The sequence below is a fragment of the Colius striatus genome, chromosome 3 (genome assembly GCF_028858725.1).
Source record: "Colius striatus isolate bColStr4 chromosome 3, bColStr4.1.hap1, whole genome shotgun sequence".
NCBI classification, from domain to species: Eukaryota; Metazoa; Chordata; class Aves; order Coliiformes; family Coliidae; genus Colius; species Colius striatus.
Genome location: NC_084761.1, coordinates 20,866,838 through 20,882,082, shown reverse-complemented (window position 1 = coordinate 20,882,082; position 15,245 = coordinate 20,866,838). Strand labels below are relative to the sequence as shown.

The 15,245-nt window shown below is 44.3% G+C and overlaps 1 protein-coding gene across 7 annotated transcripts in view; it reads left to right on the top strand.

Moving 5' to 3' along the window:
• RUFY3 (RUN and FYVE domain containing 3) overlaps positions 1-15,245 on the top strand; it is a 57,828-nt gene that overhangs the window by 34,721 nt on the left and 7,862 nt on the right. For 4 of the 7 annotated variants that reach the window (XM_061991715.1, XM_061991712.1, XM_061991713.1 and 1 more), the window contains 11 exons: positions 175-276; positions 1,770-1,893; positions 2,574-2,635; positions 3,711-3,776; positions 3,879-3,948; positions 5,983-6,075; positions 6,803-6,883; positions 7,157-7,324; positions 7,680-7,777; positions 11,207-11,326; positions 14,978-15,080. In XM_061991715.1, the coding sequence (XP_061847699.1) occupies positions 175-276; positions 1,770-1,893; positions 2,574-2,635; positions 3,711-3,776; positions 3,879-3,948; positions 5,983-6,075; positions 6,803-6,883; positions 7,157-7,324; positions 7,680-7,777; positions 11,207-11,326; positions 14,978-15,080 (1,087 nt within the window). Of the gene's footprint in view, positions 1-174; positions 277-1,769; positions 1,894-2,573; positions 2,636-3,710; positions 3,777-3,878; positions 3,949-5,982; positions 6,076-6,802; positions 6,884-7,156; positions 7,325-7,679; positions 7,778-8,872; positions 11,154-11,186; positions 11,327-14,977; positions 15,081-15,245 lie in introns of those variants that run through there. The other 3 variants (XM_061991717.1, XM_061991719.1, XM_061991718.1) reach the window with 3 other exon arrangements.

Sequence of the window (15,245 nt, the reverse complement as noted above, 5' to 3'; positions counted from 1 at the left end):
AATAGTGATTGCTGAGATAAACTTGTCTGTAGCTTTTTGCAATTAAATCTCTTGTATTTGTCCCTTTTTGCCTGTGTCTGCTTTGAAATGCAGAAACATCAGATAGAATGACATTGTTAGAGCTGCTGTGAGTTGCAGCATGTCTGTTAACTGTTTTGTTTCTGGCCTCTGCAGGACACCTGTGGGTAGAGGAAGAGCTTGGCTTCGCCTGGCTCTAATGCAGAAGAAACTTTCAGAATACATGAAAGCCTTGATTAACAGAAAGGATCTTCTCAGGTGAGCCCTGTGCTTGCTCTCAGATTAGGTTTACCAATGGTAAAGTATGTGTGTGGTTTGGGGTTTTCTTTGAGTGATAATCTTTGTGAAACTGAGAGCTTCATCTGAGGGGGCTTCAGCCACCCTGTTTGCTGGCAGGGTCACACAGCTGAGCACACACAGTCTAGGAGGTTCCTTCAGTGCATTGATGACAACTTCCTACCACAGGTGGTTGGGAAGCCAATGAAGAGGGATGTGCTGTTGGACCCTGTATGAATGAAGTTGGAGATGTGAGAGTGAGAGCAGCCTTGGATGCAGTGACCATGAGATGATAGAGTTCAGGATCTTGTGTAAAAGAAGGGCAGCAAGCAGGATTGTTACCTTGAACTTTAGGAGAGTCCTGCATCTGGAGAGCAACAGCTCCACGTACCAGTGATGATCTGGGGATGATCTTCTGGAGATGATATGCTGGAGAGCAGCTCTGTGGAGAGAGACCTGGGAGTTCTGGTGGGCAGCAAAGTAAACATGAGCTAGCAATGTGCCCTTATGGCCATGAAGGCCAATGGCATCCTGGGATGCATCAAGAAGAGTGTGTCCAGCAGGTCAAAGGAGGTTCTTCTCCCCCTCTTCTCTGCCCTGATGAGGCCTCATCTGGAGTCCTGTGTCCAGTTCTGGGTTCCCCAGCTCAAGAGAGTGTTTCTCTTAGGAGGAAAGGTTATGAGGCCTGAGGCTGTTTAGCCTGGAGAAGAAAAGGCTGAGAAGGGACCTCATCAACACTTTTAAATACCTAAAGGGTGGGTGTTGAGAATAGGGGGGGCAATCTTTTTTCCTGTGGTGGCCAGTGACAGGACAAGGGATGACAGACATGAGGAGAAACTTCTTTACTGTGAGGATGAGGGAGCCCTGGCACAGGCTGCCCAGAGAGGTTGTGGAGTCACCTTCTCTGGAGATTTCAAAACCCACCTGGATGTGTTCCTGTGCAGCCTGCTCTAGGTGAATCTGCTTTAGTGGGGGATTGGACTGGGTGATGTGTGGAGGTCCATACCAACCCTCCCCATTCTGGGCTTCTATAAACACAAAACTGACTTGAAGTTAGAAGGGAAAAATTGGTAATGCTCATTATAGAAAGTGGTGGTGACTTGTGTAACTAACAGCGTACAATAGAGTAGTAGAAGCATGCTACTTAAACTCAAATATTATGCCCCACTCTTAAATCTCTAGTGTGCCATAGCAATACTCAAGAATTGTCCCTGCTTTCCATCACCTTTCACTAGTCAGGGACCTGATCTCCTCATTACTAGCTCTGAAGACTTACTGTGCTGAGATTTATTCAGTCACAGCGATAGTACATAAGGGTACAGTTGTGTGTGGACTGTGTGCCGCTGCCTGGGTGTTTAAGACTGAGCTTGTGTTATGTTGTCATATAAAACAGCAGGGATCCCATGCTAGCTGGCATAACTTTAACTGGCTTTTAAAGATGCAACTCTTGTCTTCTCTTGCCATGCATCCTGCAGCGAGTTTTATGAGCCTAATGCACTGATGATGGAGGAAGAAGGCGCCATCATTGCTGGCCTCCTCGTAGGCTTGAACGTCATCGATGCAAACTTCTGCATGAAAGGGGAAGACCTGGACTCACAGGTATTGGGTATTCAGTTAATGGTTTGGTTGTTTGGGTTTTTTGGGTGGTTTTTTTTTGAATTGGAAGAACTTTTCATTGTAGAAAACTTTGATCAACTGAGATACAAGTTTGTTACAAGACATAATAGAAGGCTAATATAATATGATTGTGGTCTTTGGTTAGATGATGGTGCTCAGATAAGGGACTCAGGGGTTTGATTTTCTCTTTGCTCTTACACCTTGCTGTGCTCTGCATGAAGGGCACGATGGAGTGAATTACAGTAAATGAAAAAGGAGACAAAAACGGGGAAGAATTTACTCAAAATGGGGAGAGAAATGGACAGAACTGTTAATGTGCTCATACTGTGTGACGAGATCACTGTAGCTGTTAAAAGAGGATGAGCTTGTATGCACTTACGTTCCCGCTTGCATAAGCAGTATGTAGAGAGACAGCTGATGGTAATGTTTTGTCCTTATGTCCTAAGACTTGCTTGCTAACTTGGGTGCTTTTCCTGGTATATTTTTTGCTTGAAATATACCCTGTTTGCATTAATTTTGGATAGATGACTGATAGTCCTTGATATAATACAGCATGTACCGGTGTTTTGACTGGGTGACTCCAAACTTCCACAGCTACAGGCAGTATTTAGTCTTAGAAAAGTATTGTAATTTAATGTAAAATGCAACGTTTTCTTTTCTAGGTTGGAGTTATTGACTTCTCAATGTATTTGAAAGATGGGAACAGCACAAAAGGCAGTGAAGGGTAGGTACAGGCACAACCGACCTGCTTCTTAAAAGTCCTGGTAACTTGTATTCAGCTGTTCTGGATTGCCCTGCAAGTTGTTATGTTTTTAATTTAAAAGCTTCTTAGACTGAATTGCTCTTCTATGGTAAACCACTATATATAGATAAGATACTAACATTTTTGAGAGAGGGCAGAAAGGAAAATCTCCCAGAAATTCTGAGTGCTCTTCCTTAACTGGCAAACTGAAGATAAAAGTATTTTACAAGTGACCCTCTGCTGAGTTAGGTCTGCCATTCTTTAAAGCCTTTTCACCAGGTGTATAACTATCAGGATCGTACTGGTTTTCTGGCACTAAAACCTCCTTAGAAAAAAATAAGCTCAAATTGGAAAAGATCCTAACTGTAGTAATAACCTGAAGAACTAATGCCAGCATACACAAATGGAGCTGTGCAACAGTCAGAGCAAGCAGTTGAAAAACACAGTGTGGGCACGGTGACACAGGGATCAGGTGTTACGGTTCGCTGAGGCTCTTCAAGAGGACTTCTTCCTGCTAAGGAAGCCTTGCTAGTTGGAATTCAGGTATATATTTCATAATTAAGCCTCAGGATCGAGTGTTTTGATTGCATTTGTTTTATGTGCAGTATTATGTTTAGAACAGCCTTTCCTTTAGGTAGGACTTGCTGCTGGAAACGCCTGCAAAACATGCATTTGTTGGCAGCTTGCCTTGAGCAGATTTTGCCAAGATGACTCTTGTCCAATATAAATGTGCAAAGCCATTTCTCTTTCTCTGAAATGCTGCTGTAGTCTTTAAAATCTTGTCTGCCTTAGTCATTCCGTTTTTTCTGTGTCAAAATGCCTGAATGTCATCCAAGTGAATGACCAGTTGCAGCTTGTGAGACGGTGCCTGATGATGAAGACACGGAGGAACTTGACTTTGCGTTCCTTGGGCATCACGAGGGCACGTTGAGACCCAGGGTCCTGGTGCCACCTGGATAGGCAGGCTGTATCACCATGGCTCCTCTTACACCTTCAACTCTGCTTCTTAGGTCTTTGAATCCAAATAGTTGAGCTGAATGATATTTCTTTTTTCCAGAGATGGTCAGATAACTGCTATTTTGGACCAGAAAAACTATGTAGAAGAACTCAACAGACATTTAAGGTAAGACGTGATTTATGTATTCTTTAGTATTTAGCATAGCAAAATAGAAACCAGGATTTTAAAAAAGAAGTAGTTACTGCAAGGTGTTTTTCATTTCAACAGTGCTACAGTAAACAACCTGCAAGCCAAGGTGGATGCCTTAGAAAAATCCAACACCAAGCTGACCGAAGAGGTAAGTGTAGTAGAAAATATCCCAATGTTTTGGCCTCTTGGAATCCAGGATTAAAAGGCAAGGGAGGAGTTATTGTCAGATTTCTGGTGGATGTAATGATGAGTGAATAACTGACCTGCCAAGGAATCACACAGGCTGTTGCTACTAAGTGTGAGGTGAAAAACTAACCGAGCGTTCACGTTAAAACCCAAAAGCTGCTGAAAACATGTGATCCCTCTGAAGTCTTCAAATGCTTTCTGATTTTTGGGAAATGTCTTGGAATAAACTGTACAGCAGGTGTGGTTTAGAAAGCCATACAGCTGATGTGGGCCATGAGGTGTCCAGACATGAAAAGGAATTTTAAAGTGATGGTTTATTTTGACAGGTGCAGAAGTTTACCTCAGTGTAAAGGTGGTAATTGAAATGTTCCAATAACTTTTTCCCTAGGCTGTCACAATTTGCAAGAAATAAAGGAAAAGCTACCATTATCGATCAAATGTTCAGTCTGAGCATGAAAAATGGGTCATAGGTATACTTGGTGTTTTAAAATTGGTCTTACAGTTCATAAATAATGGCATAATAAAATCTTTTGGGGTCAGCTCCCTGAAAATGGATACTAAGAGGTCTCATCACGTCAATTTTACAGTACTCCTGTCTGCGTGTCACTTAGCTCAGCAGAATGGTGTTGGCTGGGCTGTCTCTGTGCTCTTGTAGTGTAAACAGGAAACAGAAATGAATTTCTGCTTGTTCACACCTGTTAGAAGAGATCTGTGTGTCTACTTATTGAACATTGCCTCTAAAGAATGTGCTCCAAACGGTGAGAAGCTTTAGCAATAGAAATGAGCGTGTCCACTGTTGCAATTAAGGAGTAAGAAATGTTTTTTACAATATTTTTTAATTTCACCAAGGGTGGTCTCCAGTAGAGGCTGCTTTTCTCAGTGTCACCATAAGAAGTGGCTGTTGATTCAGTGCTTACAGAGTATGAGTGCTGTGCCCCTTAATGCATGGTACCCACGAGATTCATTGCAACACTGACTGAAGTATTTTTGCATTCTTCGTCGTTTACTTGCCTGCATATTAGTGAAATCTGCATGCTGTTCCAAGAGAATTTCAGTGACACTGGAACATGCTTTGCTGACCAGGGCTCTTTGCAGGGTGTAATGAACTGCGTCACATGTCACATCAATTTGTGTGTTTGGTTTGAGCTGTACCCAAGACACTCACTTTTATGAGGGGAATTTCTGTTTGGGGTTGTCACATCATAACATCGCTGATCTCTTGGAATGTCACTGAGCTTTTCTTGTGTGCAAGGCTTATGTAAGTTACGATCTACAAAGCCAGAGTAGTTTTCTGAAGGTATTTTGACCTTTGACCACACACTCCAAGTAATCTGCTAGTCTGCAGTGATGTCTTCGCTGTGAGTTCCTTGGAGGCAGATACCTTGTCTTGCAAAGGTTGTGTGTGCTACTGATCCTTCATTTCCAGCCAGATCTTTCTCCCTGGATGGGGTTGTCCTCACACTTCTCCTGCCCAAATGCTTGAACATCTTACATCTCAGATACTCTACTTCACAGTGTTCCCAAACTACTGAAGCTTTACCAAACCCATACAAGTATTTCCTCTCAGATAACATATTTCAGATCCTAGAAGTGAACAAAACTTAGCTGCCATATGCTCACATTTGTCTTTGTTGTTATCTTTGGCAAGGGAAGAGGAAATGAGTGAGGATTTCTGTTGAGTTGTGCTAGTCATGAGTACGCTGAGTTCAGCAGGTAGAGACCTGAACAAGTCAATAACTTTATTGAAAGTCAGGAAACCAAATAGACTGGGAAGTCTCAGTTTTAGTCGATACTGAAAATCCATCACACTGTCATGAATGATGCTTTTTCAGATAATCTTTCTCCATGGTAGGGCTTGAGTTGTCTTTTGCCACACCAGATATTTCTCTTCTCACTTTGAGTGTATAAAATGAGAACAGAAAATGTGTCTGGAGAGAAAAAAACCCCAAAATTAGTATGTTTCTGATCTGTTAGTGTTGTTCTGCTTTGTTCACAGCTTGCAGTTGCAAACAACAGGATTATTACACTGCAAGAAGAGATGGAACGGGTTAAAGAAGAAAGTTCTTACATCTTAGAGTCCAATCGTAAGGTTGGTGTGGGGGTGTGTGAGTGATTACCGAGTCTTTTGGGCAATCCCAGCCCAAGTTCAACCAAGAAGTTGGTGTTTGGAAGAGACACTATTTCCTGATGTCTCTCACACAGAAACTGCAGTACAGGAGAGTGACTGCAGGTAGGTTGTCGGCAGAGGGAACAGATGGACCCTGGCCACAGTAAATCCTGCCTGGCCAGAGCTGATGGGGCTGTGAGCATGTGCAGAGCCCAGAGCTAACACAGTGTGTTCCTGCCGTGCTGGGCAGGGGGAGGGGACAGGAGGAAAGATCACTCACTTACTGAGGGGGCAGCAGAAAAACTTGGACGTAGGAAGTCTGGTTTTTAGCCTGAAATGCTGCTGGTTTTGGAACTTGAGGGGCAGGATCTGTAATATTTTTTGCTGATTTATTGAACGTGCTTGTAACTGTGGCAGAAGCTGGTTTTAGTTTTAAAAAACTTAAGATCTTTTCCTGAGGTTTTGCAAGCATACTTAGTATGTTGTGAAAGGTCTGAACACAGACAGCCTCCCCATTTAATTCATGTCTGTTAGAGTGCCCTGTGCACTTGGGGAAGCAGGGAACTAGAGTCATTCCACACAGAAGCTGCATGCTGCGTTAACTGAACACAGCTCTGAGTTCTGGTAGTTGCAGAATTTGTTGTGGAAGCGGCGGGGAAAGCAAATCATCAGCAAATGTGAGAGTTATTGAGTGTCTTCCTTAACGTAGGTCACTAAAGACAGAACTGCTGATGGACAAGCACTGACTGAGGCACGAAAACAGTTAAAGGAGGAGACTCAGCTGCGGCTGGTAAGGGCTATATGAACTTGGAGCTCACTACAAATAGCTTTCTCGTGTAATAACTCTGTGTCAGACAATCACTTTGCAAAATGTTTGGCCAAGGGATTTTCTTTGATCCTTTCCTGCCTGCTTCAGCTTGTTCTGAGACAGTCTTGTCACAAGTTATGTTAATTTTGTGGTTCTATTGATCATCTTGAGATCTCCTTCTGAAAGTGGTTTTTATCTGATGGATGGATGGTGAGGAAAGCTGGCTGGTAGTGCTGACTGGTCCTTGTGTTGCAGGATGTGGAGAAAGAGCTGGAGGTGCAGATTGGGATGCGACAGGAGATGGAGCTAGCTATGAAGATGCTGGAGAAAGATGTTTGTGAGAAGCAAGATGCACTGGTGGCACTCAGACAGCAGCTGGATGATCTCAGGGCCCTAAAACATGAACTGTCTTTCAAGCTGCAGGTAGGGAAATGATTAAATAACGTGCAGTGAATTCCAGGTAAAAGGGATAGCTCTTGCTCTTTTTTCCCATATCTATTTAAAAGGTGGGCAAGGGTTACAGGCTGTGCAGCAGGTGCAGCATTAATATGTATTACACAGGAAACTTTACTGGTTATGATGTTGCTCTATTTGTGGTCCAGATGTAGGCTGACCTGAATGGCAAGATGTCTGTCCTTGCAATATTGACCTGGCATTTGCTTCTGGAGAGTCATCTCCTGCCTCTGAAGAGCTTCTGTCCCTTTTGTTTCAGCTGCAGGGTTTTTCATGGCTTATTTTGGTTTCACTGCTACTTACCTAAACCACTTACTTTTTCCAGAGTTCAGACATGGGAGTGAAACAGAAGAGTGAATTAAACAGCCGTTTGGAAGAAAAAACAAATCAGATGGCTGCCACCATCAAACAGCTTGAACAAAGGTAAAAAATGAAACTTCTACAATGATGAAATCGTGTGTGCATTCAAGTGGTATTGTCCCATTGACCTTAAATGGACCAGGCAAGAGTCCCAGGGCTCTGCTTCGCCACTGCTCAACAGAGCTATACTAGGGGAGGCATGGTTTTGTGAGATGCTGTTAGGAGAAGTCTTGCATGCTCAGGAGGGCTGTCGTCAGAAAAGAATCTACTGCTAAACTAGCAATTAACACAGCAGCTTTGTTTAGGTCAGCTGTGCTTCTGTGTGTTAGCTAGTCATCACAAGTCAACCGCTATCTCTGACAGAACTGATAAAAACTGGTAAATACGAACTTGGAGAAGTGCTTGTCAATGACAGTATGAGAGAGGGAACGGGATGGCCCAGCGTGCAGCAGAGGCCAGGCTCAGAGACACTTGGTTACTCCAGATCTCTCTGGTTATGATTCCAAAAAAATACACCAGATTGAACTGTTCTCATTATGAACAGTCTTGTACTGTCTGAGGGAGATGGGCTTGGACAAGTCCTCACGTGAAGGTAAATGGAGGAGGATGGGGGGGGCGGGGGGTAGACATCTGTCTGTTGCTGAAAGACAATGACAGTAGCCCATAGGTATAACATCCATTTAGACTGGGACAAGGTCCATCCCAATGTCTGTGTTGCTCTTGTGTTACTAACCCTCATGAATTTAGGAGGCCCTCTAGCATCCAAGTCAGATGGATTTGAGAAGGAGCAACACTCCGTTTTCCCCTTTGTCTTGTTCTTGAAGTCAGCCCTTAACAGTGCTTTGGCCAGAGGTTCTCAACTTCAGCCCCTGACAGTTGCCTTGACTGCTGTGCAAGCTCCAAGAACGTCAGGGGAAAGCATAGTTCTCAGCAACATCTCTGACCTTCTCATTAAATGAGTCCCAACGCACTTAATTAATGCTCTCATTTTAGGGTTTCTGATCTGAATGATGATTTAGAAAAAGGTCATTTCATTTGTAGAAGATTGGTATTTTAAGATGTCTTATGGTATCTATTCATCTAATTGATTCACTCTTTTTCTCTTGCTGTTCTTATTTTCCATTTTCTCATCATCCTCATTTTGACTTACCTATACAGTGAAAAGGATTTGGTGAAACAGGCAAAAACCTTAAATAGTGCAGCAAACAAACTGATCCAGAAGCATCATTAGACATTTTTATGTCTGATCACCTCACAGCTCTGACATCAGAACTCATTTATGAGGGGAGAACTTGATAATTGCTAAAAGCAACTGTTAAAATGTTAATTGTCACCTAAAATTGATGTGGAATTTGCTGAATTTTTAAAATCAATGGGTTTTTCTTCAGCGATTTAGAGTCGGGTATAAAAATCCCTAACTTTGCCATTTAAACTGTGTTAAAGAGTACCCTGAGTTGGCCAATGAACACACCAGAGATGTGTAAGGAGTGGGGAATCTGTGGCTCTGTGCATCCCGGTGATGCACACCGTATACAGCAGCACAAGTCTTCACCAGTTACGGATAGCCAACATCAGACTGGCCAGCTCTGGAAAGCCCAACTAGTTTTCTGTGTTACCCTTTTTGTGAAGTAGACAAAAAAAGCATCCCTGGAAGTTGTTGAAAGTAGTTGTGTGCGTCCCCCAAGCCTTGGCCCCCTCGCTTCTGCCCTGTGGGTGCAGCCCCAGATCCGAGAGGGACTTGATAACTCGTCAGCGGGAAGACCAGCCCTCTTGTAACCAAGGCTGCTTGCAAGGATTTTGCCTTAGGGACTTGGTGGGAGGGTGGGGGCTTATCCTTATTCCTTTAAACTTCATGTGTCCAGAATTAGTAGCTAGGTGTCTTAGATAGAGTGGTAAGTTCAGTGGAAACCTCCTTGCATTGCCTTCTACCTCTGCCACCAGCCCCTCGAGATACACGTTGTGGTTCTTCCCGACCGAAGGAAGCTGAGGAGAGGTGTTTTGATAGGTCTCTCCTCTTCCTAGAAAAGGAAGTTGTGTTCTACAAAAAATAATCTGATCTTTATACTCGAGTGTTTAAAAGGAACAAACAAACAAAAACAAACCAAAAAAAGAAGGAAGGAACAAAATGTGCAGTGGTGGGGAGTGGAAATGGTAATCTGGTACTTGACCATTTCTTGTCTGAATAGTTAGTGGTTGAAAAGGAAGAGTTGCCTTCACTGTTACAGTTCTGAAGTTTCTGTTGCTCAACACCAATGGAATTTGCTGATGAAAGAACAGCTAAAGCTTGGAAACCGCTTTCAATAGGAAAAGTCATTGCCAATTTAAAAACCCCAGTGCAAAACTTTAAGTAACAGTAGCTTGGACTATTATAAACTCATTATAAAACTATTGTAAACTAATATCCTCTTCCCTGGGGCCTCAGAAGTTTCGCCATGCTGGCTTGTCACAGGCTTCAGGTTATAAGTGCTCCTAGAGACGTGATCTTTCTGAAAGGAAAAAAGAACATTTGGAGGGGGTTTTTGTGTTGAATAAAGGAAGCTTTTGCTCTGGTGAGATGCCTGTAAAAGTTCTTCAGTGCTGATTCTCCCTTTGTCCTGTGGGATGCTGCTCCTTGGGGCAGCGGGTGGCAAATGTGACTGAAACACAAGTGGGGAATGAACACCTCTTGGTTCTTGTGTGAGGCTGCTGTAGGCAGGCACGTGCCACCACTTTGCTTGCCTAAGGGACTCCCACACACAAGGAGGCTGGGAGACCCATCCTGAACTTCTCTGCGAGGCTCAGGACTATACTGTCAACTTAACCTTCAGTAATCTTGTACTAGAAACTCTTTAAGTACCTGGAGAAAAACAATAAGAAAAAGATGGAAGCTTTCATCAAGGTATCCAAATAGCTAGTTAGAACAATTAACTCCCCTGCCCTCCCAGATCTCTTCAGTAGAAACAGGGGGTTGAGCTGGCTTTGCTGTCCCAGTGAGGCTAAAACAAGCCAGAATTAAGGACCTGGCGGTTTCTGATGTCAGGCCCGAAGTGGAAATGCTTTGGTGTGCTAAGGCCTGGGTGCCTGAGCCAGCGTGTCAGTCCGTGGAAGAGACCAGGAAAGCGCACTAACTCTCAGCATAGTAGCTAACCTATGTCGCAAGTTCCAGTTACACGTGTAAAGCTGAAATGTAACGTACGTTCAAATCAAATTGGACTTAAAAATTCTGTGTACTTGAGGTTTGCTTTGAATCTGGATAAAAGTGATGTTTTATGTTTTTCATCTAATGGCTGTAAACAGTAGTAATAGAATAAAAACTATTGAAAATCAGAGCTTCTGCCTGGTTCACCTACATTTTGCTTTTCTTTAACATATTTTCCTCCTTTCCATTGCTTCTGCCATTCCTTTTATTTGCCTTGACCTTTTCACTGGGTTTTTTATTTGTTGGTTAAACTCGGTCTTCCTCCCCACCATGGCTTTTGTTTTTTATCACAAGTTCATGTGGCTCAAATCCAGATTGCGACAGGCAGAGAAGGACCGTCAGTTGGCCCAGCAGGACAACCGGCTCTTCAAGCAGGAGTTTGGGGACAAAATCAACAGCCTCCAGCTGGAAGTGGAAGAGCTCTCCAGGCAACGGTGAAGAGATCCTTTTCTAATCTTAATTTCTGGGCCGTTCTTAACGTGTGTAGTAGGAAACAGGCAGGGTGATGGCAAAACCAAACAGAGGTTGGAGGGAGAGAGAGATGTAAGTGGCATGTTAGATGCCAGGCAGGCAGTAACTCTGGGGAGGTGAACTGTCTTTTAAAGTTACAACTTGAAAAATTGGATTGGAAGAAAATGCACAGACTGATTTGGGTTGGAAGAGACTTTAAAGCTCATCTTGTTCCAACCCCCACTGCCATAGGCAGGGATGCTACACCAGGTTGCTCCCAGTCCCATTCAACATGCTCTTGAACACTTCCAGGGATGGGACAGCCACAGTTTCTCTGCACATGTGCCAGGGTCTCACCACCATCACAGGGAAGAACTTCTTCCTCCAGTCCTGGACTCCTCAGCTCAAGAGGGACAGGGAACTTCTGAAGAGAATCCAGCGCAGGGCCACCAAGATGATCAGGGGACTGGAACATCTTTCATATGAGGAAAGGCTGTGGGAACTGGGGCTGTTTAGTCTGGAGAAGAGGAGACTGAGGGGGGACCTCAATAACATTTACCAATATCTAAAGGGTGGGTGTCAGGAGGTTGGGGCATCCCTTTTTTCTATGATATCTAGCAACAGGATAAGGGGTAATGGAAAGAAGGCAGAACACCAGAAGTTTAATTTAGACATAAGGAAAAACTAAATCACTGTGAGAGTGAGGGAGCCCTGGCACAGGCTGCCCAGGGAGGGTGCGGTGTCTCCTTCCTTGGAGATTTTCAAAGCCAGCATGGACTCGTTCCTGTGTGACCTGATCTAGGTGACCCTGCTTCTGCAGGGGAGTTGGACTAGATGATCTCTAAAGGTCCCTTCCAACCCCTACCATTCTGTGATCTCTCATCTAAATCTACCCTTGTTCAGTTTAGAGGTTTTCAGTCTTACGTGGTGGTAGGATAGCAGGTTGCAGAATATCTCTTGGGTGACAATGAAGTGTCAGGATGTTTCTCTGAGCGCAGAAATGTCCATGGGCTTTCTGCACTGCTGTTAGAATTGTTGGGCTTCTGCTGATAACCATCTTTTGTGAAGGCTGGCAGCATGAGGGATACAGAACAGGGATCATCACGAGCTGCAAAACCTTTTTGGGAGGCTTGCTAGGTGCTCAGTCTGCAGTGAGATTCATTGCAGGTCAGCCTGCTCTAGGGAAGGAGCCTTTGCTGGATGTGTGCTCCGAAGCACGATCAGATCTCTGGCAGCAGTTGATCTCTCCAAAGTCTATTGTGCCAGATGTTCCACTCCAGTAGCATAATTTGGACTTTAAAGCAAACACTAAAGGCCAGGCGTTTTCTGCTCAGCAGCAGCTGTCTTTGCCCAGAACCAGTGCTGAAGAGCCTGGAGCAGGGGAAGCAATCCTGGTCATCAGCCTGATAAACAGTGCCAGGATGATTTTTTTCTTTCAGTTGAAACTGGTCTCAGTTTCACTGGGAGGCAACCAAAGAGTTGGAAGCGGAATGCAGAGGACTTGGCAAGAGCGATCACATTTTCCCCTGCAGTGTCACCAGTTTGCCAGTATCAGGAAAACAGAGAAACCCTCTTATCTTAAAAGGGAAGAGCATCTCTCCTTTGTAGTTATGGGGCATCTTCACTTGGTTGCAAAGTCACTGCAAGGAACTGTGTGGAAGCATTGCTGGGTGCCTTGGTTTGTGTGTGTGTGTTCGCTCGTGGCACAGATTTATGTTTCCTTTTTCAAAGCCTCAGAGCAGCTACCCAGAAAAGCAGCAAACAGCTTTTGTCAGAAATGGGTGTGAGGTCCTGGGTGTGCATGGGTGAGCTTGGCAGCATTCCCAGGTGGGAAGGGGGAATGCATCTTCACTGCATGTCCACCTCACCCTGAGTCAGTTGAGCTCAATGTAGCTGCCTGGGGAGGATGTTTGCAAACTGATCTATTTTTGGATTGGTTGGGCTTTTTCTGATTCCCCCCTTGCTCAAACTAAGTCAATGTGATGGTATGAAAGTGCCTGAGAGGTTGCTCTGCTTCATCTAATGGAATTTGTGAAGAAGGGAGTTACTGGGGGGGTGCTGCAGTGGGTGGTAGGTTGTCTTACATTGTGTTCCTCTAAGAGGAAATAGGCTTTTTCTGTTTGTGTTGGTTTTAAATCAAGTTACAAACAAGGATTGCCTCAGTCAGTTTAAGTGTTAGCATGGGCCAGTATTCAGTTCTGGATCTAAGCCTCCACCAGCTTTCTTCACTTCAGATAGGCTGTGTAACTAATGAGCCTTTAGTCACAACAAGTTCTTTTACAGCTGTTGGAGTGGTATGGAGACTAATGAGGGTAATAATGGATAAGGCTGGGTTCAACAGCAATGAGGATTCTGAATGTGTTATAGTATCAGTTTTGCCACTACTTTTATCTGTAGATACTCAACTTCTGGGCTTTGATTTTTTGGAGCCAGGGTCATTTCCTATGGCAGATATTTTACTTGCGATGATGTCTGAGAACAGAACCCCAAAATCTCAGAATGATGCTGGCTGGAAGGGACCTCTAGAGATCATGCAGTTCAACCCCCTGCTAAAGCAGATCCATCTCCATTGAGAGGCACAGGAACACATCCAAGAGGGTTTGGAAGCCTCCAGAGAAAGAGCCTCCATGCTGGCACACACCTCAGTGGTGGCACCACTGCAGATAGTGGCCCAGTCTCAAAAGGAGCTTGTGTCATGCTTTCCCTGCAGGCCAGGCTAGACCAGGGAGTGCACTCTGATTGCAGCACGTGCTTCCTGCTTGGAGCCCACAGGACTCTCCTCTCCTATTCCAGCCCATGCCCTCACCAGCTCATAAGCTGTTGCTCGCCCAGCGTTGTAGAAGAGTGCTCCCGGTGAGGAGACCTCAGCATCAGCCCTCACTTGGCCCACAAGCACAGAGCCTCACTGCCAGGTGAGGTGTAGTAACAATCACTCTAGCTCTCAGGGAGGAACAGGCCATCCCCACTGTGTGGGTGGCTTTGGGAAAGGGCCAAGGGAGTTGGCATTGGTTTCAGAGCCTGTCCTATAGCAACTGACATGCTGGAAGATGTCTTTGTGAGTACTGATCACCAGGTCTGTAAGAGATGAATAACTAAGTATTTTTTAAGGACTTGCAAACATAGTCAACAGGTTTATTTCACAGAATTACAGAATCTCAAGGGCTGGATGGGACCTCAAAAGATCATCTAGTCCAATTGCCCTGCCAGAGCAGGGCCACTTACAGTAGCTCACAGAGGAACTCATCCAGGTGGGTTTTGAACATCTCCAGAGAAGGAGACTCAACAACCCACCTGGGCAGCCTGTGCCAGTGCTCCCTCATCTGAACAGTGAAGAAGTTTTTTCCTTATGTTTCTTAGGAACCTCTTATGTTCCAGCTTGCCCCTTGTCCTATCATTGGATGTTATTTCCCACAAATTCATGCTAGAATTAGACAAAGAACTTTGAGATTTCCTATCTGACACATTACAGCTTAACACACACTGAGACAACTTTTTATTCAACGAGGCAGTTCGCAGCTCTTGAGTTGGGTTTCAGTCGCTTTGTTGTAATGAGCAGGGTAAATAGTTCACTAGCTCTCCATGTCAAGTGTTACAACCCCACAGCCTGTATTCACAATTCCACCTCCTTATTCCAGGAGCCACCTTGAACTGGAACTGAAGCGGGAAAGAGACAGATGGTCCCACAGCCAGCAACACAGCCAAGAGAACAAAAAAAGCACAAGGAATTGGCTAAGACAGGTAACGTGGTTTTATTCTTGCTTGTGTTCCAAGTACAGTTTTAGTTTGCTCATTTGTTTTTCCTGAGCTTTATTCAGCAATAAGTATGCATTGTTCCTGTGTTGCAACAAAATGAGCTTTGAGACATTCTTTACACACCCTGAATAGGCAGTTTATTGAGCCTCA